Below are 18,788 nucleotides of genomic sequence, written 5' to 3'. Positions count from 1 at the left end.
GGGGTCCTGGGGCGAGGAGCGTAGGTGGGTTGGCTATATAGGGCTGCGGCGGGTTCGGGATCGACCTGCCCCAGGCACTCGGAAAAGGTAAACGCAAACGTTGACCTTCCGCGCGGGCTCGGCTCAACCGCATGTGATACGGGTCTTGCAGTCCCCGTGGATGTTTGAACCTCTTTTGAGGGGTTCATCAGACTCGCTAACGAGGGAATCACCGCGGCTCTGCAGATCCCCCGAAAACGAGGCTCGTCGTTGGCCGGTAGCGCAGCTCAGCGCTTGCCTCCACCGAAGACCCTTGACACATGATGCTCGTGCGATTGTGCCGAGGACGTTGGGAACTTGGGATGGAGTGCCAGGCCGATGAAGCGTTGGAGCCTGGGGAGTGATGTGATCGAGTTCCTACATCACCCGTCGTTCACTTTCCCAGCGGCTGCCACACCTGCTGAGAGATAGGTCAGCCTTATCTCATGTTGCTTATTTTTCTCGACCGTTGACCGCTGCGGAGACATGTGTGCCGACTTGTTCTGTCCCTGAGGAGGTGGTGTCCTGTTGGTGCCCTTGCCTCCCTGTCCCCTGTTCGGTTGATCCCGGGTGACGAACTGGATCTGAGGGGTGCCCTCGGAAGATTTCGAACCCCTCTGACTCTGGAAGCAGTCTCGACATTGAGCATAGACTGGGACCTGTTGAGGTTTATGTCAAGGGGACAGGTAAATCCCCAGGTAGGACACCCTCGCGACCAGTGCCGCATTGGGAAACCCATGCCACCGCGATGCATGGCAGTCCACAACCCACGAGACCCACTGACGTATATGTACATGCGTGCCGTGGTCGGGCAGAACCTGATCGAAAGCAGGTTTTCTGATCGAAATCGGGGGGGATCTATCTATCTACAGTGCGTGCGAAATTGTATATCCGGTGATAAACGAGGTGTTTCGCTTACAGCATGTCGAGCTGAAAGGTGGAGTTATAGTATCTGGCATTATGCATATCCGGCGCTGCAAGGCAATCTCGACGCGACAAGGCCCTCTCTTCAGCTCATGCGGTGATCATTTCCGGCCCATACCTCGACGGAGGATCTGACAGCTTAGATTGGCGCACAGGCCGGATCATACGATACTCGGCGATCCAGTACATCCTCCAATTTCGACAATGCATCCCGATCGTGGGCTTACGGGATGGTTCCTGAATCTATGGGCCTTGCTAGATAAATTGCTCCAGGCACCAGCACCAGGACCAGCACCAGGACCAGGGTCTTCCCATTATTGTGGCCCGTCGGAACACCCGATGCCCAGACTGGGTCCAATTTAACCTTGTGCTCCCTCCCGCACCCCGACCATCCGAGCGATACATCGATGGCTGGAATGACCGGATGATCTGCAGGTCGGAAATAAAGGGCCATTGCGGGAATCCTGGGAATGGCATGCGGGTTGTGCATGTTATTGCAAAGGCTCTCTCTCTCTCCTCTTGACGGGTTAAGCGTTGAGCCCTCCCGTCGTCGTACAGTACGATCGCAGGTGACAGCCACGCAACTTGACTTTTCTTCAGGGGACAAGGTACAGGAAATAGGGGATTGAGTTTGCCAGGAACCATCACTAACTACGCCTATGTAACGGCGATGTTCTATTCTGGTGTTTACGCCGTCGCATAGTGGGCGACCCAAAATTGGGCCTCCGCGCCCGACAATTGCGGCGCGCCAAGTCGAGGGTTGATCTCCACCCGTTCATCGCATGGCTGCGCATCGCCGTTTCAGACTGCCCCCTCCACGCTTCGGGAACCATCCGTCCGTGTCGCTCATCCGGATTTCCAGCCTCGATCGCGATAGGGCCGGTCCACCTGAAACATGGTAACATGGTCCCAACCGGGAGATGCTAGCAACCAGCAAACTGTCTACGCATGTACAAGCTACCTAGCAAGGAGCAGGGCAGAAAGACACCCGTCGGCTAGTTCCAGGGGAGACATCCATGGATGCGGCGTATTTATATTTCCATATAACCCCTCCCCTTTTCATCTCCAAAAGCAAGGGCAAACCTGTCGCTCTTTTTGTCCACCCCAGTCACTCCTTGTCCCCCTAATCCCCCATACGCTCATTGTAAGTCTTCCCCGTGGCCACATGGCGACATGGCAACAATGCCCTTGTCGGGATCTCGGGATCTCTCTGACAGCCGTCTATAGATGTTACGTCCGCTTCTCCTCTCGCTGGCGGTGCAAAGCCTGGTCACCGGCACCATCGCCAGCCCCAACCCTCACCCCCACGCCTCACACCTCCACGAACGAGACACGGAGTTCGACTATATCGTCGTCGGCGGAGGAACGGGCGGGATTACCATCGCCACGAGACTGGCGCAGAACAAATTCAAGGTTGCCTTGATCGAGGCCGGTGGCATGTATGAGCTCGAGTCCGTCGCTGAGGTGCCCGCCGCCGACGTGCTCCCCGTCGGATCGGACCCCGCAACCATCGCCGCCCAGGACTGGGGCTTTGTTGCGGAGGATGTCCCCGGTGCGAATGGCCGGTCCATTCACTATGCGCGGGGGAAGTGTCTGGGTGGATCGTAGGTGTCGCATTCCTATTCCCCGATGCTCAACGCTAACGACACTCAGCTCAGCCATGAACTTCATGATTTACCAACGGTTTGTCTTCCAATCTTCACACTCATTGTTTCCCCCGATGCCTGTTTCCCAGGACTGACCGTCTGTCTTCTCGTCCAGTCCTACCATCGAGTCCATGCAGCAATGGGCCACCACCGTCAATGACAGCAGCTACACCTTCGAGAACACGCTGCCCTACTACAAGAAGAGCGTCAAGTTCACCCCTCCCAACACCTCGCTGCGATCCAAGAATGCCACGACCGGCTATGATGCCAGCGCGTACGAGTCCACTGGCGGCCCGCTGAAAGTCTCGTACTCGAACTATGCCATGCCCTTCTCCACCTGGATGGACCTCGGCATGCAGGCCATCGGCATCAAGGAGATCGAGGACTTCAACCTGGGATCCCTGCTCGGCTGCCAGTGGTGCGCCTCCACCATCGACCCCAGCAGCGAGTTCCGCAGTAGCTCCCAGGCCTCCTTCCTGTCCGATATCACCCCCAGCACCCTGACCACGTACTCGAACACCCTCGCCAAGAAGATTATCTTCAATGATCAGAAGCAGGCCACCGGCGTGCAGGTCAAGGGCTCCTGGGGCATAATTTCCACCCTCACGGCCAAGAAGGAGGTCATCGTGTCGGCCGGAGTCTTCCAGTCCCCTCAGCTCTTGATGGTCTCCGGCATCGGTCCCCAGGATATCCTCGAGGAGCATGGTATCCCTGTCATTGCCAACCGCCCCGGTGTGGGCCAAAACATGTGGGATCACCCGTTCTTTGCCCCCTCTTACCGCGTCCAGGTCCAGACCTTCACCGCCATCGCCAACAACATCCTCGGCATCATCGGCGAGTTCCTCGGCATGATCACCGTGAAGACTGGACCTCTGACTAACCCCATCGCCGATTACCTGGCCTGGGAGAAGATCCCTGCGACGCTGCGGTCCGCCTTCAGCAGCGAGACCACGAAGCAGCTGGCCGCCTTCCCCAGTGACTGGCCCGAAGCGGAGGTATGCACTCTCCCCCCCCCCCAACATCCAGCCGCACAGCTAACATTCTACTCAAAAATAGTACATCTCCGGCGCCGGCTTTATCGGCAACATGTCCAACCTGCTTACCAACCAGCCCAAGGACGGCTATCAGTACGCCTCCATGTTGGCCGTGCTCATCACCCCGACCTCCCGCGGCAACGTCACCCTCAAGTCGGCCGATACCTCCGATCTGCCTATTATCAACCCTAACTGGCTGGACACTGAGGCGGATCAGCAGGTTGCTATCGCGATGTTCAAGCGCGTTCGTGAGGCCTTCCAGAGCAGCGCCATGGCGCCCGTCATTATCGGGGAGGAGTACAACCCCGGTCTACAGGTGCAGTCCGACGAGGATATCCTCCAGTTTATCAAGGACAACGTCATGACCCTGTGGCACGCCTCCTGCACCTGCAAGATGGGTCTGGAGAGCGACGATATGGCGGTTGTGGATAGCCAGGCCCGCGTGTATGGCGTCGAGGGGGTGCGCGTCGTGGATGCCAGTGCCTTCCCCTTCCTCCCTCCGGGACATCCCCAGTCGACAGTTTGTAAGTCCTTCATCCTACCCTAGCCCAGTTCGAATAGTCTTGACTAACGATACCAGACATGTTGGCGGAGAAGATCGCCGAAGAGATCATCAACGGGTCGTCCTAGACCCTCCCCTCACTCGCTGCACATACCTTTATTTCTTTTTCTTACTTTGCCCTCTTTTGTACAACACCATACCCTTCAATGTGTATACTTGGTGATATTGCCAATGCGTATAATCGACAGACTAATGAACAGAACAGAACAGAACCAACCCACTAGATTAATATGACCACCAGTTTCTCGCTGTATTACCCATTATGTGTATACCAACCAAATCCATATCCACGAATGAAATCACTTTATATTAACGAAACAGCCCCATCTAATACAGTCTCAGGAAGTGACTCCCCCGTCTCTCACCCCCCTCCTGTTGAGCTGTGTCCTGCTCCGTCTCCTCGAGAATATCGCTGTCGAGTCGCGGGTCAAGCTTGCTCAGGATCTTGTTCGAGTGTGGCTTTGCGGTCGTGTCGGACCCCGGACCGGCAAGTTGTGGCTGGCTGGCGCTAGCACTGGCTGAGTCCTCGCTGTCTGAGGCGTGGTCCATGGGTTGGACGTTCTTTGAGTTCAGGTAGCTGCGGCTGAGAGGGGGGTGGTCTGACATGATTGCGAGGGAGTGGTAGTGGTTGCGATTGCGATCGACAATGGCAATATACGGGATGTCAACCTGGAAGACTCGAACCAAGTAGGTTTGGATGTTGGATGTTCTTTTTTGTTAATGACAGTAGAGCCCGTGTCTAGTCGAAGTCGAAAGCAACCACTTTATATCAAACACTGCGATCGTGCCATTACATCATTGGTATCGATCGGATGACGATGACGATGACTACTCGGCCTGGCCTCTGCGGATTGTTGGATAATTCGATATCACTTGCAATGGCATTGTTCTCATCCGACTGGAAGGTGACGTCAATTTTTGTTGATGGTATTGCCGCAAACGGCACACTCGCGGGGGCATCCGTGGTTGAGGGGATCGGCACCGTCATACCATGTCCCATGTCCCATGTCTCATGTCTCCACTGGGGTTCTTTGGGGTTCTGGAATCTGGGTTTATGGGCTACTCGTGTCTGTGTGTCCTGTTGGGAAATTCTCTTCACTGCTTGTGTGATATTTCAATTGTAAGTCGGAGAACAGAATAATAATACAACAAAGTATATTCCAAATTTCCTCGTGCATCTGAAGCCAAAGAGAAGAGTCTGCTGGCAAAATGTCAATCCAGCACACCGATGTATACAATTTGCCCAGCTGATAGCAAATTTACATCTTCCACTTCATCCCCTAAAACGGATTCGTCGCATTCCACTCCAAAAACCCGACACTCGGATCGAGAATCAAGTTCGAATTCATCTCCGCGGGCTCACTCTCATCCAGCTGCCCATCCCAGCAATACCGACTGAAGCATTGCTCGCACTGGGCTGTCCGCTGCATGCCGACGTGCGCCAGACTCCTCTCCACCACCGCGCACCCGATACAGTCCGCCCACTCGGCGTCCCAGGTCCCGTTGCCCTGCGTGACGATGTCGAAGCTGTTCACGAAGATCTCGTCCATCTGCTCGCGCGTCGTGGAGGACTGCCAGAAGGTGAAGTTCGTGTAGGCGCTGTAGGGCGCGTTGGCGTAGTAGAGGACGAGCGGGGCGCGGGTGTCCCCCGTGGTGGTGAGGTTGGCGCCGCAGCCGAAGAGGACGGGGTGGGTGGTGTAGTTCAGGTTCACTAACGTGCTGACGGGGGGGATGATGGGGAAGGGCAGCCCCGTGGCGTTGGCGGCCAGGTACGTGTTGTAGAGGTTGGCGCCCGAGATCCAGCCGTAGGGCGCGGCGTCCTGGGAGTCGTCCCACGCGAGGATGAAGTCGACGTTGCGCGCGGGCTGGATCTGGCCCCAGAAGGGGATCGTTTGGCCCGTCTCGGACCCGTCGACCATGCTGAGGGAGGCCGAGCTGTGGGCGTTGCCGGAGGACAGCGACAGGTTGGCGAAGGGGTTGGGGTAGCTGGAGGAGGCGATCTGGGTGAGGTTCAGCCCGACGGCCTCCTCGAAGACGTCGGCAATCCCGTCGAGATCGACGAGAGGGATCGACCGCTTGGATGGGCCGGGCTGGCGGAGGGATCGCTTGGCAAATTGGCCCAGGGTATTGTTGGAGACGGCCTCGAGGTACCAGAAGTTGAACGCGTTGGCGGAGGAACCGATGATGAAGCTGGAATGGCCGGGGAGTTAGGGTTAGCATCTGGATCTGGATTCATCGGGACGCCCGGATGGGGGGCTACTTACGAGTCACGGTCAAACCCCTGGTAGCAGACGCTCTCGTTGACGGGTCTGCCGTGGGACAGCCGGTTGCCCAGCCATTCGACGGGGGTGAAGGCCCGCACGGATCCATCCCAGGCCCCGAACTCGAAGGGGGTCACGTCGAACTGTGGGAGTCAGTCATGGTGGTCTGGATAGACGGGGAGTGCTGCAGCGGACGTACGATGGTGCCATTGGAACGGGGCACGTAGAGGCCATCATACTCCGGATCCCCCGTTCCCACTTCCGAGAGATGGATGATCGGCATCGGCATCTCATGGCTGACGAACTTGCTCAGGTTGCGGATCGACGAGAAGGTGGTGTTGAGGCCCCCCGATGCCCCCGGGACGAACTCGTAGGCGTACCCACGGCCCATGAAGTCCCCCACGCCGATGTCGAACCCTTCCAGGTCCTTGGTGACGATCTGCTCGAACATGTCGTCCACGGTGGCGGCCTCCGCGGTGGTGTTCTCGACGGTGAGGAACCGGTCGATCTCGGGCTTCCAGATGTCCACGATCTCCTCGGCCGTGGGGAAGTTGTTGGCCGAGAACGACATCGTGGGCCACGATCCCCCCGATAACCCGGACAGGTAGGTCAGGCTCTGCAGCAGCCCGCCGGTGCGCTGCTCGTTGGCCGCGTCGACGCGATCATCCAAGGCCCGCATCGCCCCGGTGCCGGTGAAGGCGGATGCAAAGCCTCCGCCGCTGATGGCCATGCCCAGGATGGGGACGTGGGCCTGGCCGGACTGGTTGAGGCGTGAGATGTACTCGGGCACGTCGAAGTCGGTCAGCCCCAGACGCGCGAGATAGCCATCCAGCGCGCCCAGGACGACCTTCTTCCGTCCCTGGACCCAGTCGGCCTCTCCGCGACTGAGGCCGACTGCCGGCCGGATCCATTCGAGGTCGGGCGGGCAGGAGACGGGCACGGGGGCATAGCCCTGGGGAAGATCGAGGGCGGCAGAGAGCGCTGCCGTGGCAGCAGGGAGTAAGAGAAGCCGCATGTTGGTCGGTTGAGGGTTTGGTGGTGAATGATCAGGAGGGAGATGTCGGCTGCGATGGGGTTCCTTTTATGTCTCGTCTCTCTGGCTGGCACCATGACTTCGGTAAATTCGGCCATGAATTGGGCTGAGGAGTGGAGGCTGAGCGAGGCATGCCGTCTCCCAGAATACCAGATCTGGAAAGCTGGATGCAACAGACGGCTTGGAAGGATTCGAAGCTGGTCGATGCCCTGCCATGCCCTGCGCAGGAACCAGATCCGCGGGCGGTGATTGGCTGTTCGTGAGGGTTTCCCGTTTGGGAATGCTGTGCCGCTGTCAGCCTTACCAGAGGTTTTTTTTTTTTTTTTTTTTTCTTTTCTTTTTTCCGGGGGAGCTGGGCAAAGGAACATGAGCAGATGGTTAAGCTGCAGAAAGAGGGGATGAATGGAATGGCAGCGGACTTTTCCCGGTGCAGAACAAAAAAAAAATAAAAAAAATAAAAAAAATAAAAAAATAAAAAAAATAAAAAAATAAAAAAAATAAAAAAAAATAAAAAAGATGGTGGATGGATACTGAATCAAGAACAAAAACAAAAAAAAAAAAAAGGCAAAAAGTAATGGAGCTGCGGGGAATCGAACCCCGGACCTCTCCCATGCTAAGGGAATATTATACCACTAAACCACAGCCCCATTGGTTGAAAGATGGCTCGACTTTTGGCAAAATATTCAACAAGATATGCATTAGGACCTCTGGATAAGCAGTGGATTCAAAGCACCATCCCAACTAGATAGTCTCTATCATTTTCCAGTGCAGACAAAGGATACTGCGTCGTGATTTCTATTTCTGTTTCATTCCTCCTTCCTCCTTCCAGCCCCTACACCACTTTGTTTTGACTTGGGGGGAGAGGTGTGTGTTTCCTACAGGCAGAAGTGGCGACAACAGACAGTTCAGCATGGACAACTCAGCTGACAGGCGATCGTTCAGCCTACAGTGAAGGACGGATCATCGACACGCTCATCAAGCACCCTGAGAGCGTTGGAGGAACGGGATCGGAGATGATTTCCGACGCTTTGCTTTGGCGTGGGTTGCCAATCTGGCCAGTGCTTGCTCCGAGGAATGATCATGATGCAGTCTGCAGTCTCCAAATGCGAGGACCACTCAAGAAGCAGCGATTAGGAGAGGGCTCCTCACGAGCAGGGATTGTACGTCAGCATGCCTCCAAGCCACCAACCAACATGCACAGGCGTTGCCCCCCAGCAGGATCATCGCCGGCCCTAATGCACCCCCCGTGCAGAACCTCGGTGTAACAACCTCCCCAGGCCAATCACCACCTCCCCACCATGATGCAATGACGGCTGCATTCCTCCATTCAGAGTTCCGACATGCTCATAAAAGGCCTATAAAGCGGCATGTGGCCCCGCGGACGCCCCCCCTCTCATTCTGGTTTGCATCTGCCGTCATCATGACTGCAACGCTGTGGTCCGGCCTCCTGGTCGCCTTCGCGGGCTTCTATCTCGCGACTCTCCTTTCGGGCCGCAAGAAGAACCACCCGCCTCTGCCACCGGGTCCTCCCCGGAAGCCCATTATCGGTAATCTGTGGGATCTGCCAACCCCCGACCAGCAGGACTGGCAGCACTGGCTGAAACACAAAGAACTCTATGGTGAGGCCTGACTGGTCTTGTGGGAAACCCCCCCCCGTTCTGCTCGTTGACTTGGTTTCCCCCCCTGGCTAGGCCCGATCAGCTCCCTCAGTGTGATGGGAAAGACCATCATCATCCTGAATGATGCCCGCCTGGCCGTGGACTTGATGGAGAAGCGATCCGCAATCAATTCCTCACGTCCGGAGCAGACCTTTACCGAGCTGTAAGACACTTCCCTATCCACGCCCCGAAAAAAGACGGCCCCAGGGAATCTGACACAGCCAGGACCGGCTGGGACGAGATCCTTGGATGCGTCAAGGACCCGGAACGCCACCGGCAGACTCGCAAACAAATGCATCGCGAGATCGGGTCCAACAATTCCGTTGCCCGCTTCAATCAGATCCAGACGGCGGAGGCCGGTCGATTTCTGCTGAGGGTGTTGGACGCGCCGGATGACCTGCTGCACCATATCCGGAAGTGAGTGGCCGGATCGCTCTGATCGATTTCCTCGGGTGTAAAGGAGCTGACAGCCGACGATCAACAGGCAAGCCGGTGCGGTCATCCTCAGCATTGGGTACGGCTACACCGTCGAACCCCACGGTCAGGACCCCTTGGTCGAGCTGGCCGACCGGGCCATGACGGAGTTCTCCATTGCGTTGCTGCCGGCCACCTGGCTGGTGGACTTTCTTCCCATCTGTAAGTCCGTGGATTTCGATAGTCGGGGGTGAGAATAGGTTTTGACTCGTCGGCTTCACCCAGTGCGATATGTCCCAGCCTGGTTCCCCGGCGCGGGCTTTGTAAAGACCGCGCAGGGCTACAAGAAGAACGTGACCGACTTCACCGACATCCCCTATGGGTTCGTCAAGCAGCAGATGCGCAGTGGCAGCTTTGTGCCCTCCCTCCTGTCCAACCTCCTCCAGGACAACCCCGTCCCGTCCGGGTCCGAGGACGAGAACACCGTCAAATGGTCCGTTGGGTCGCTGTATGCCGGGGGGGCAGACACGGTGCGTGCGCACCCCGAACCCATCCTGCAAGTCCCGGGCTGATGAACGAATAGACGGTTTCGACAATGTCAAGCTTCTTCCTCGCCATGGCACTCTTCCCGGAGGTGCAGCGCAGGGCCAAGCAGGAAATCGACTCCGTGGTCGGCAGCGACAGACTGCCACAGTTCCAGGACCGCGACAATCTGCCCTATATCAACGCGGTGGTCAAAGAAGCGCTGCGATGGCACTCCGTGGTGCCCATGGGTGTCGCGCACTCCTCCACGCAGGATGACACGTTCGAGGGTTACTTCATCCCCAAGGGGTCCTCGATCCTGAGCAATATCTGGTCAGTCCTCCCGCCCCCGCCCCCGTTTCCTAATATGGTCTGTGGTGACCGCGCAGTCTGACAAGATACAGGGCTTATACCCATGACCCGAGCATCTACCCGGACCCCACGGCCTTCAAACCGGAGCGATTCCTTGCCTCCGACGGACACCCCCCCGAGCGAGACCCCCATCTCCTCGTGTTCGGATTCGGCCGGCGAGTCTGCCCCGGGCGCACGTTGGCGGACGCAAATGTTTACCTCACCATCGCCCAGGTCCTGGCCGTGTTCGAGATCTCGAAGCCCGTGGAGGACGGCAAGGCCGTCGATCTGGTGCCGAAGTTTATCCCGGGGGTGATCAGCCATCCGGCGCCGTATAGGGTGTCTGTCCAGCCGCGGAGTGAGGCGCATCGGGAGTTGATTCGTTCCGTGGAACAGGAGTATCCGTGGGAGAAGAGCCATGCGGGAGAACTGGCGAAGGTGGCATTGCCGCAGACGCCGGTGGCTTGATGGTCTGATGGTCTTGTGGCTGAGAGAGACTGCCTGTGTAGAGGCGACTGAGGGACGAGTTAGTGTCCAAAGCCCCGTGCGATGAGTATTGTTGTTGTCGTAGTCTATACTGCGAGAGGGAGAATGTTACATCGTGGAGAAAAAGAGGAGTTGACACCTATATACATTCGAATCGTAAGATGCAAGATCCGGGGATCCAGACGGGTCTTCTTACAAATTTACTTCGTGTTTATCCTTGTTTCTGCATGCCGAGGCCCTCCATCATCCACGCATCGAACAACAGATCCACGGCGGAAGGTCGATCCTCGGCATTCCACTGCAAGGCTGCTCGCAGCCACCGCAGAAACCCTTCTTTGTCCTTCCCCCTGATGTCACCCGCCAGGCTTTCGAGGGAGATGTCGGGCAGTGGCGCCAATTCCTTCCAGTTACCTACGATTGACTGAATGTTAGCAAAACAGAAAGAACATGATTATATGAATCTCACCCTGTTCGTCCCAAAAGACGGCGCTTAATTTGCTCCGCTCGCGGAATGTCGCGGGCGGAGGGCCCAACAGCGCGACCATCTCCGCGAGGTGAACCCGATCATCGAAGACGCCATCCGGGTTCTTACCGCTGAAGAGGGTCCGAGGGGACACGATGTCCCAGGCCTTTCCCAGCATGGGTTAGTAGATGTAGGACGGAGTCGAGGAGATAGATACGTCCATACCCCAGCTTGGCCAGCACTTGGTACCTGTTGTGGAGGACGTCGCCTTGGAGCACGGGGTAGTATTTCCCCGGCTGATAGGTTGGCAGGGTTTCTTCCTCAATCTCCGTGGATGGATCGACCAGAGTTAGCCCCGAGGTCGGGAATGCCTTCAAGGCGGACGTCCATTCCGATGGGGCGGACATGGTGGTTCGACACGGCGCGCGGCGGGGGAATAAAGGCACTCGTGGAAAGGGCGACGGGAGATATGGGCGACAGGCACGGGGCATACATAGAGGGCGAGAGGAACGAGCAAGTCTGCTCATCTTCAGATCGTTCTGTGGCGGGCGGCTAGAGGATTGATGGATTGATTGATTGATTGATTGATTGAGGGAGTGTCAAACCTAGTATCATTCAGTATCACACCTACTTAGGTGTCTGGACACCTTTTTAGTCGAGTGGTCTGTTTGGTCTGATATCTGTTGACCACACCGAGGTCAATTGTAGACAAGCGGTATCGCCTGAAAAAAAGCAGAACGGAGAGGTGGGATCAATATCTATGTGTAGCAGAAAAGCCGCATCTTTGCTTTGAAGCACAATTGAAATTGTGTTTGCCGTTGGTCAGGATGATGCTTTGGCAACAGATAGCTGACCATTCCGCTGCCCAGTCTTCAAATCATGGGAAAACGCCAGCAAACAGACTTCAGCAAAGTCTATTTAATACACATAGCGAAACTGCGTGTTCTGCTTGTCCGTCAGTCCCGCCCACTTGGCCTGATCCACCATCGCCTCCTCGACCCTCCCAAACCGCGCCTCCCTCCGCCGATTCTCCCAGCGGTAATACGCGAACAGCACCACCGACATCACCGCCGCCGCCGCCTGCGTCGCCAGCACCGCGATCTTGGCCGGCCGATATTCGGGGGCGTCGCGCGCCTGGAACGTCTGCGGGCCGATGATGTTGCCCACCGAGAAGGAGCCCGCGATGAGCGCGCTGCTGAAGGCCCGCTTCGTGTGTCCCGCGCAGTTGGCCATCGTCCACTGGTACAGGATCGGCAGGGTCGCCACGATGGCGTTGACCAGGTAGATGCCGATCAGCACCCCGGTCTTGTCGCGCTGGGGGAGGAACGACATCAGCGCCCCGCCGATGATGCCCGGGATGGTGCAGAGCACGTTCCACACCCACCGGTGTGAGGTCCGGCGGATGCCGATGCCCACCAGCAGCGTGAAGCAGATGCTCACCAGCCCCGCGGGCGTGTTGAGGAGGGCCGAAATGGGACCCGAGTAGCCGAAGCCGGCCACCAGGGTTGCCGAGTAGGTGGTGACGACACCGCTGGACACGGAGATCTGTGGCCTCGTGAGTGAGTCGGATGGGGGGGAGAAGAACAACCGGGAGGGACGAGGTTAACTCACCAAGATGGTGATCAAGGTCAGCAGCCAGAGCTGGACGTCGCGCACCGCCTCCCAGATCTGCTTCCCGTTGAACGTGCTGCTCCAGACCCCGGTCTGGTTGATGCTGACGTGCTGCAGGAGAGCGACCTTCTCCTCGCTGGACAGCCAGGGGGCCTGCATGGGGGTGTCGGGGATCAGCAGGAAGGTGAGTACCCCGACCACGACGGTGACCAGCCCGATCACCAGGAACATGATGCGCCATCCGGCCATGGACGTGTGCTCGACGTGCTGGAAGCCAAATGACACCAGACCGCCAATGATCTGCGCCACCCCCAGCCCGTTGTACCAGAAGGTGAAGCGCGGGGCCTGCTCGCTCTTGGTGTAGTACTGGCTGCTGATGAGCATCAGCGATGGACCGATCGTGGCCTCGAAGATGCCCAGGAAGACCCGCGCGGTCAGGAGGGTGGTGTAGTTGGTCGCCCCGGCTGATGCGGCCGCCGCGACGCCCCAGAGCGTGACGTTGGCCCCGAGCCACTTCGCTGCCGGAGCTTTCTGGAGGCAGTAGACTAAAGGGACGAGAGCGTGAGCACGAGTATGAGTTTGCGCGGGAGCCAGGGCGGGTCTTACTGTTGGGCACCTCGGCGATCAGGTAGGCCAGGAAGAACCACGTCGCGGTGTTGGTATATTCGTTGCCCTTCAGCCCGAGGTCTGTCTTCATCCCCATCACGGCGGCATACTGTCCGGCTCCCACGGTGTTAGATCGACCGGATGGCGACGAGAAGGGCTGGGTCACGACACTTACGTTGAGCATCACCTTGTCCAGGAACTGCAGGACGTAGCAGCAGAACATGAACGGAAGGAGACGAAAGTCAATCTTGCGACGCAGAGCCCGAAGATCGGTCTGGAGGGCGTCCGACTCGGCTGTGGCATGGCCCTCCAGGTAGAGCACCGCTTCGTCGGTGCGGTCTGCAGACACGGCCTGAGGGACAGCTTCTTTCTCCTCCATTGCGACAGAGCATCCACAAGACACAAGAAGGGAGAAAAAAAGCAACTCGACTCGGAAAAGAAAAGAGGGGGGGAATGACGGTGAAGCGAGGGGGGAGGAGAAGGTACCGGACGGGAGCTGCGTTGGTTGCGTGCGGGATGCTGCAGGCGAAGGGAAACCCTACTCAAGTAGGCCTGCCAAACCTTCGACTCACGCAGCGGTTATAGTCGCCACGGCATCTGCGTCGCCAGCTCACAAAAGGCATCGGGGCGAAGCAGCCATGCATTTACCCCTCGGTCGAATGCCGCGCTGGACCAGGCCAACGACTCAAGGGCGCACAGGACGCCGGCCTGTGTTCCCCGACGGATTGTCTAATTAACCCACCAGGGCCCCCATCCGTCGCGGGCCTGGGTGACTGTCGGTGTCTGATTGTCTGATTGTCTGATCGCCTGATCAGATCAAGGGCGATGGCTTCCCCCATCCTGCTCCTTTTCCACGACCGAACCCCTGCCCGGCAGAGTTTGACCATGGCCCGTCTGAAGCCCCCCGGGGGAGATTGTCATTCCCCAGCACAAAGACCGAGTCGAGACGCGCTTTTTAATCCCCCCTGCCTCGTCCCTCGGTCGGATTCCATACTCACCAGTTCTTTGACCATGCCTTGGGTGCACCATGCCTCGCCGGCGGTGGAGGCGGAGTCCCAGTACCGCCTGATTCTGGGGGTATGTCTGGGCCTGACCCTGTTGATGGTGACCACCGTCTGCCTGCGGCTGGCCATTCGGTTCCACGCCCGACGATTGGAGGCCTCCGACTACGTGATGGTGGTGACGATGGTAAGAGGGCCCCCCAGTGGGTGCTGGATCCGACCGCTAACCCGGGCCAGATCTTTAGCATCATATACAGCGCCTTGTGCATCGCTCGTGAGTCTGCGAGACCAATGCACCCGTGAAACCGTGCTCACGACAATAGAAAGCAGGTACGGGCTTGGACTGCCCTTGAAGTTGCGGCCAGAAGAGGATCTGCCCCAGTACACGCAGGTATGGTTTTGCCGGTGTTTCCGTGCCCTAACTAATGGCGGCGACTGACGGAGCACCACCAGCTCAACTATGCCGGTCGCCCCTTCTACCAGGTCGGCATCGCCGGCTTCAAAGCGTCGCTGTGCCTCAACTTCCTGCGCCTGATCTCGGGGACATCCAAGACCTTCTATCGGATCCTCATCTGGGTGGTGATCACGCTTTCCACCGTCGGCCACCTTGTTGGGGCGCTGATCCTGATCTTCGACTGCCAGCCGGTAAGTCGACGACCGACCGACATCTTCACCAGGAACCGGGGATATTGACGGCATGGCTCTCCGACAGGTTGACCGGGCCTGGGACCCGACGATCGCGGGGAGTTGTCTCCCCACGGGGCCGACCTTCTACGGACTGGCGGCGTTCACGATCGTCTGCGACGTGGCCATCATCATGCTGCCCATCCCGTTGCTCCTGCAGTTGAACATCAAGCCCGCCCAGAAGGCCGGGGTGGTGTGTCTGTTCCTGCTGGGCCTGTTCACCACCGGCTGCTCCATCCTGCGTCTCACCCAGATCCATCGGGTCGCGTACGGCGACGGGAATTCCACCATGCTGGTGCTCTGGGGCACCATCGAATTCAACGTCGGGGTGTGTTCTCGCCTCTCCTGCTACCATATGAGACCTCTCCTGGCTAACTGGTCCATGTCCAGAACATCATGACCTGCGTGCCCTTCCTGGCGCCCCTGCTGAAGGGCGCGGTGCGGGATTTCCGATCTTCCAGCGACCGCAAGACATACGATCCACGCAGCTATGCCCTGCAGTCCTGGTCCAAAGACCCCCGATCCCAGCTGCGATCGACCACCTCGGCGGCCCCGCAGCCGCGACGGACTCCCAGCGAGGAGCTGATCCTGGACAGCCGGTTGGACGAGGGGGGCATCCATATGACGGTGGAGCTCCGAGTATCCCTGGAGGAGAAGGCGACGAGGGAGGGCTGATCCCGTCCCTGGCCAAGAGTCGTCCATGTCTGTTGATTTCCTTGTTGTACATTAATCACGCACCGGTCGGTGCCTACCCCCTCCCTCCTCTCCGAATGGTTCTCAGCATGGCACGGAGTGGCCGCAAACAAAAATTGCCAACACGACTAGACTTGTTCTCTCCTGGGGGGTGACGGGCCCGAACAGGGGTCCGGCGGCCAATGGAGGAATGACGGGATCTTTCGCGTCCATCAGGGCTGACTGCGGAGGGTCTCCTGTGTCGTCTGTGGCTCTCTGTAGTCTGTACCACTCACGGGGGACCGTTTGGCTGTCTGTGCGTCAGGTGCCAGGTGCCAGGTGCCAGGTGCCAGGTGTCTGGTGTTTGGTGTTTGGACCTGGGATTGAAGCCGTCCCGCGACCCGCCCGGAAAGGCATCCTCCCTCCAGTTCCCACGCCCCTACTGCTGGCTCGTTCAATCTCACGAGCTGCAGATTTGCCCGATATGTATTATCTAGATTACCAGGGTTGATAATGAGCGAGAGGGTTAGATGGTGCATTTCGAATGACGCCGTCCCGCGCGCGGGCCCGTTTAAGGCTCGTTAGGGCCATGGGATGCAGGGGGGGGTTTCACCGTCTCCGAGAGTGAGGTCGCTAGCGGACTCTCTAGCCCTTGTTGGTCCAGGAACCTTGTCCGAGTAACTATAGTATCTTCAACGCTATACCAGGAGGGCAGTGGATGCGCCTTGCGCCTCCTGTTTCTCTTTTTCCCAGCCCATGGACTGGAATTGACCCCTGGGAACACACGGGCAACGGTCTGGAACCGGCTATGCATCAGCCCTTGGTTCCAACCATTCCAGCCATTCCAGCCAGCTGCAGCTGCCACTGGAACGCCCCCCGGGGTTAGCCGCCTGCCAGTGATTTCATCCGCTGCCGTCAAACGGTCAAATTGTCAGCCTGTCAGACTGTCAACGTCTTCCCCGCGCCATTCTCCCTTCCCTCCTCTTTGCCCCTTCTCCCTTCCCTGCCCCTTCCCCTGTCCCTTTATCCCCCCCCCCATGTCTGAACTTCCCGTCCTCATCGCCGGTGCCGGCATCAGCGGCCTCCTTCTGGCCCAACACCTCCAACAGCAAGGCGTCCCCTTCCGCCTCTTCGAGCAAGATGCCGCCATCGACACGCGCAGTGGCGGCTGGGGGCTAACCCTCCACTGGGGCCTCCCTGCCCTGCGCGAACTGCTCCCCGACCACCTGGTGGCCCGCCTGCCCGAGACATACGTGAACAAGGTGGCCGCGGCGCGCGGGGACACCGGGCGCTTTCAGTTCTTCGATCTGCAGACCGGGTCGGCCTTGTATAGCGTGCCCGCCGCCGAGCGCATCCGCGTCAGTCGCGTGCGGTTGCGCCAGCTGTTGGCCACGGGCCTCGACATCCAGTGGAACAAGACCCTCCAGAGCATCGATTCCGAATCCGCGCCCGATCGCGTCACGGCGCGCTGCGAGGACGGCACCGCCTTCACCGGCTGCCTGCTGGTGGGATGCGATGGGTCGCGCTCCCGCGCCCGCGAGATGCTGTACCCGCACGGCCCTAAGATGAGGCCGCTGCCCGTCCAGCTGCTCGGCGGCGCTGCCCTCTACTCCCCAGAGGAGATGGCCGGGGCGGAGGCCATCGACCCCTTCCTGTTCCAGGGCTCGCATCCCGAGACCGACGTGTTTTTCTTCTTCAGCCGTACGCACCTTGTTCTCCGGCATTTCTTTCTTTCTGAAGTTGCATTGCGTGCTTGACTAACTGGAACCCAGTGCTCGACACCCCGAACAACTTCGACGACAGCAGCAAGGACAAGTACCTCTGCCAGATCATCATCTCCTGGGCCGATGCCAAGGGCATTGCCGTCCCCGGCGACAATGCCGCCCGTCTCGCGTTGATCAAGTCCCTGACCGCGAACTGGGTCGAGCCGTTCCGGGGGCTGGTGCACAACCTGCCCGACACGACGGAGGCTCGCTCCATCCGTATTTCTGACTGGATGTTCCGACCCGCGCAGAATCACGCTCACCCGAGAGTCGTGCTGGTGGGGGATTCGGCGCATACCATGACCATGTGTATGTCATTCCTATTCTCGCGCTGGGTGCTGGTGCCGTGGAGCGGGCTCTAACGGATGGGAATGGCCGATAGATCGGGGAGAAGGCGCCAACAATGCCATCGTGGATGTCCTCGATCTGACCAAGCGGGTGGACCTGCGGTCCCTAGGGTTAGTGATTCCCCTTTTCCTGCGGGATGCCCATGGCTGACAGTGATATCCATCCATCGGCGGAACAGATCCCTGACCCCAGAAGCTCTCAGGGAAGCTCTGGCAGCATATGAAACCGACGTCTTCACCCGAGCAGACCCCAGTGTCCGCAACTCCCGACAGGCCTGTCTGGATGCCCATGACTTCTCACGGATCGTGAACGGCAGCCCCCTGGTATCGGCCCGGCTGCGCGAGTAGACCTTCCCGACCAGGCGAGAGAGAGACGATTTTGTGCCATTCATGCGTGCTGTTATCCTAGCATAGTGTTATACCGAATTTGGAGACCGAGGAACTGGAACAGAGTGGGATAATGCTCTTCTCTTCTTCATTGTTCCAAAATTGTGAATTGCTCCAAGACGGCTGCATTGACTGCCACAGCGAAGTCATTTTGCTCCGAACTGGGCACCTCTTTACTGCTGATACTCGGAAGATCTGCCAAAGTAGCACAGGGCGACATCCCGGGTGGGGTCTCGCGGCGCATGAACTTCTCCTGTTAATATTTTCCACTGAGAGAACACTTGATGCGCTTGACATTTGTTGTACTAGGAGGTAACTAGCTCTTGAGACCGATACTGATAGAAT

The 18,788-nt window shown here is 58.3% G+C and overlaps 9 protein-coding genes and 1 non-coding gene across 10 annotated transcripts; 4 read left to right on the top strand and 6 right to left on the bottom strand.

The window, feature by feature from the left end:
- Nucleotides 1–436: 436 nt before the first annotated feature.
- On the bottom strand, nt 437–1,432 carry BO70DRAFT_378944 (uncharacterized protein; the record flags this gene model as incomplete). Its single annotated transcript, XM_025545301.1, has 3 exons — nt 437–670; nt 938–948; nt 1,170–1,432. Coding segments are annotated over 3 exons (507 nt in total), but the record flags the coding sequence as incomplete, so codon positions are not given.
- Nucleotides 1,433–2,169: 737 nt separating this feature from the next.
- BO70DRAFT_351919 (GMC family oxidoreductase) lies at nt 2,170–4,252 on the top strand (the record flags this gene model as incomplete). Its single annotated transcript, XM_025541760.1, has 5 exons — nt 2,170–2,546; nt 2,596–2,625; nt 2,704–3,583; nt 3,645–4,146; nt 4,203–4,252. The coding sequence occupies 5 exons, from the start codon at nt 2,170–2,172 to the stop codon at nt 4,250–4,252; spliced, it is 1,839 nt and encodes a 612-aa protein (XP_025400113.1).
- Nucleotides 4,253–4,370: 118 nt separating this feature from the next.
- On the bottom strand, nt 4,371–5,020 carry BO70DRAFT_361171 (uncharacterized protein). The gene has a single exon (XM_025542980.1). It carries the CDS (start codon nt 4,788–4,790, stop codon nt 4,512–4,514), a length of 279 nt encoding a protein of 92 aa, XP_025400112.1. The 5' UTR covers nt 4,791–5,020; the 3' UTR covers nt 4,371–4,511.
- Nucleotides 5,021–5,464: 444 nt separating this feature from the next.
- BO70DRAFT_312941 (lysophospholipase) lies at nt 5,465–7,460 on the bottom strand (the record flags this gene model as incomplete). The annotated part of the gene is made up of 3 exons (XM_025540226.1): nt 5,465–6,374; nt 6,449–6,588; nt 6,645–7,460. 3 exons carry the CDS (start codon nt 7,458–7,460, stop codon nt 5,465–5,467), a joined length of 1,866 nt encoding a protein of 621 aa, XP_025400111.1.
- A 593-nt stretch (nt 7,461–8,053) lies between these two features.
- Nucleotides 8,054–8,125, bottom strand: BO70DRAFT_t123. Its single transcript has one exon. It is a non-coding gene; the product is annotated as a tRNA-Ala (tRNA).
- Nucleotides 8,126–8,888: 763 nt separating this feature from the next.
- Nucleotides 8,889–11,316, top strand: BO70DRAFT_386566 (cytochrome P450). Its single transcript, XM_025545833.1, has 7 exons — nt 8,889–9,097; nt 9,170–9,299; nt 9,362–9,553; nt 9,621–9,772; nt 9,836–10,080; nt 10,134–10,405; nt 10,477–11,316. The coding sequence occupies exons 1-7, from the start codon at nt 8,899–8,901 to the stop codon at nt 10,889–10,891; spliced, it is 1,605 nt and encodes a 534-aa protein (XP_025400110.1). The 5' UTR covers nt 8,889–8,898; the 3' UTR covers nt 10,892–11,316.
- BO70DRAFT_395450 (uncharacterized protein) lies at nt 11,121–11,779 on the bottom strand (the record flags this gene model as incomplete). Its single annotated transcript, XM_025546542.1, has 3 exons — nt 11,121–11,320; nt 11,376–11,538; nt 11,615–11,779. 3 exons carry the CDS (start codon nt 11,777–11,779, stop codon nt 11,121–11,123), a joined length of 528 nt encoding a protein of 175 aa, XP_025400109.1.
- A 511-nt stretch (nt 11,780–12,290) lies between these two features.
- Nucleotides 12,291–13,968, bottom strand: BO70DRAFT_423762 (putative MFS transporter; the record flags this gene model as incomplete). Its single annotated transcript, XM_025547600.1, has 3 exons — nt 12,291–12,917; nt 12,984–13,528; nt 13,590–13,968. The coding sequence occupies 3 exons, from the start codon at nt 13,966–13,968 to the stop codon at nt 12,291–12,293; spliced, it is 1,551 nt and encodes a 516-aa protein (XP_025400108.1).
- Nucleotides 13,969–14,600: 632 nt separating this feature from the next.
- On the top strand, nt 14,601–15,949 carry BO70DRAFT_370354 (uncharacterized protein; the record flags this gene model as incomplete). The annotated part of the gene is made up of 6 exons (XM_025544731.1): nt 14,601–14,777; nt 14,828–14,864; nt 14,914–14,981; nt 15,044–15,235; nt 15,303–15,602; nt 15,665–15,949. 6 exons carry the CDS (start codon nt 14,601–14,603, stop codon nt 15,947–15,949), a joined length of 1,059 nt encoding a protein of 352 aa, XP_025400107.1.
- A 1,034-nt stretch (nt 15,950–16,983) lies between these two features.
- On the top strand, nt 16,984–18,742 carry BO70DRAFT_312934 (FAD-dependent oxidoreductase; the record flags this gene model as incomplete). The annotated part of the gene is made up of 4 exons (XM_025540225.1): nt 16,984–17,647; nt 17,719–18,018; nt 18,092–18,167; nt 18,236–18,742. The coding sequence occupies 4 exons, from the start codon at nt 16,984–16,986 to the stop codon at nt 18,402–18,404; spliced, it is 1,209 nt and encodes a 402-aa protein (XP_025400106.1). The 3' UTR covers nt 18,405–18,742.
- Between the last annotated feature and the right edge of the window lie 46 nt (nt 18,743–18,788).

This window comes from Aspergillus heteromorphus (genome assembly GCF_003184545.1).
Source record: "Aspergillus heteromorphus CBS 117.55 chromosome Unknown BO70scaffold_9, whole genome shotgun sequence".
NCBI classification, from domain to species: domain Eukaryota; kingdom Fungi; phylum Ascomycota; class Eurotiomycetes; order Eurotiales; family Aspergillaceae; genus Aspergillus; species Aspergillus heteromorphus.
The sequence above is the reverse complement of the archived record's forward strand: the minus strand, read 5'-3'. Positions and strand labels throughout refer to the sequence as shown.

Coding starts and splice junctions, on each gene's coding strand:
- BO70DRAFT_386566 (XM_025545833.1), top strand. CDS start 8,899: ATGACTGCAACGCTGTGGTCCGGCCTCCTGGTCGCCTTCGCGGGCTTC. Junction 9,098..9,169: donor GAAACACAAAGAACTCTATG/GTGAGGCCTGAC, acceptor CCCCCTGGCTAG/GCCCGATCAGCTCCCTCAGT. Junction 10,081..10,133: donor ATGCCGGGGGGGCAGACACG/GTGCGTGCGCAC, acceptor ATGAACGAATAG/ACGGTTTCGACAATGTCAAG.
- BO70DRAFT_361171 (XM_025542980.1), bottom strand. CDS start 4,790: ATGTCAGACCACCCCCCTCTCAGCCGCAGCTACCTGAACTCAAAGAAC.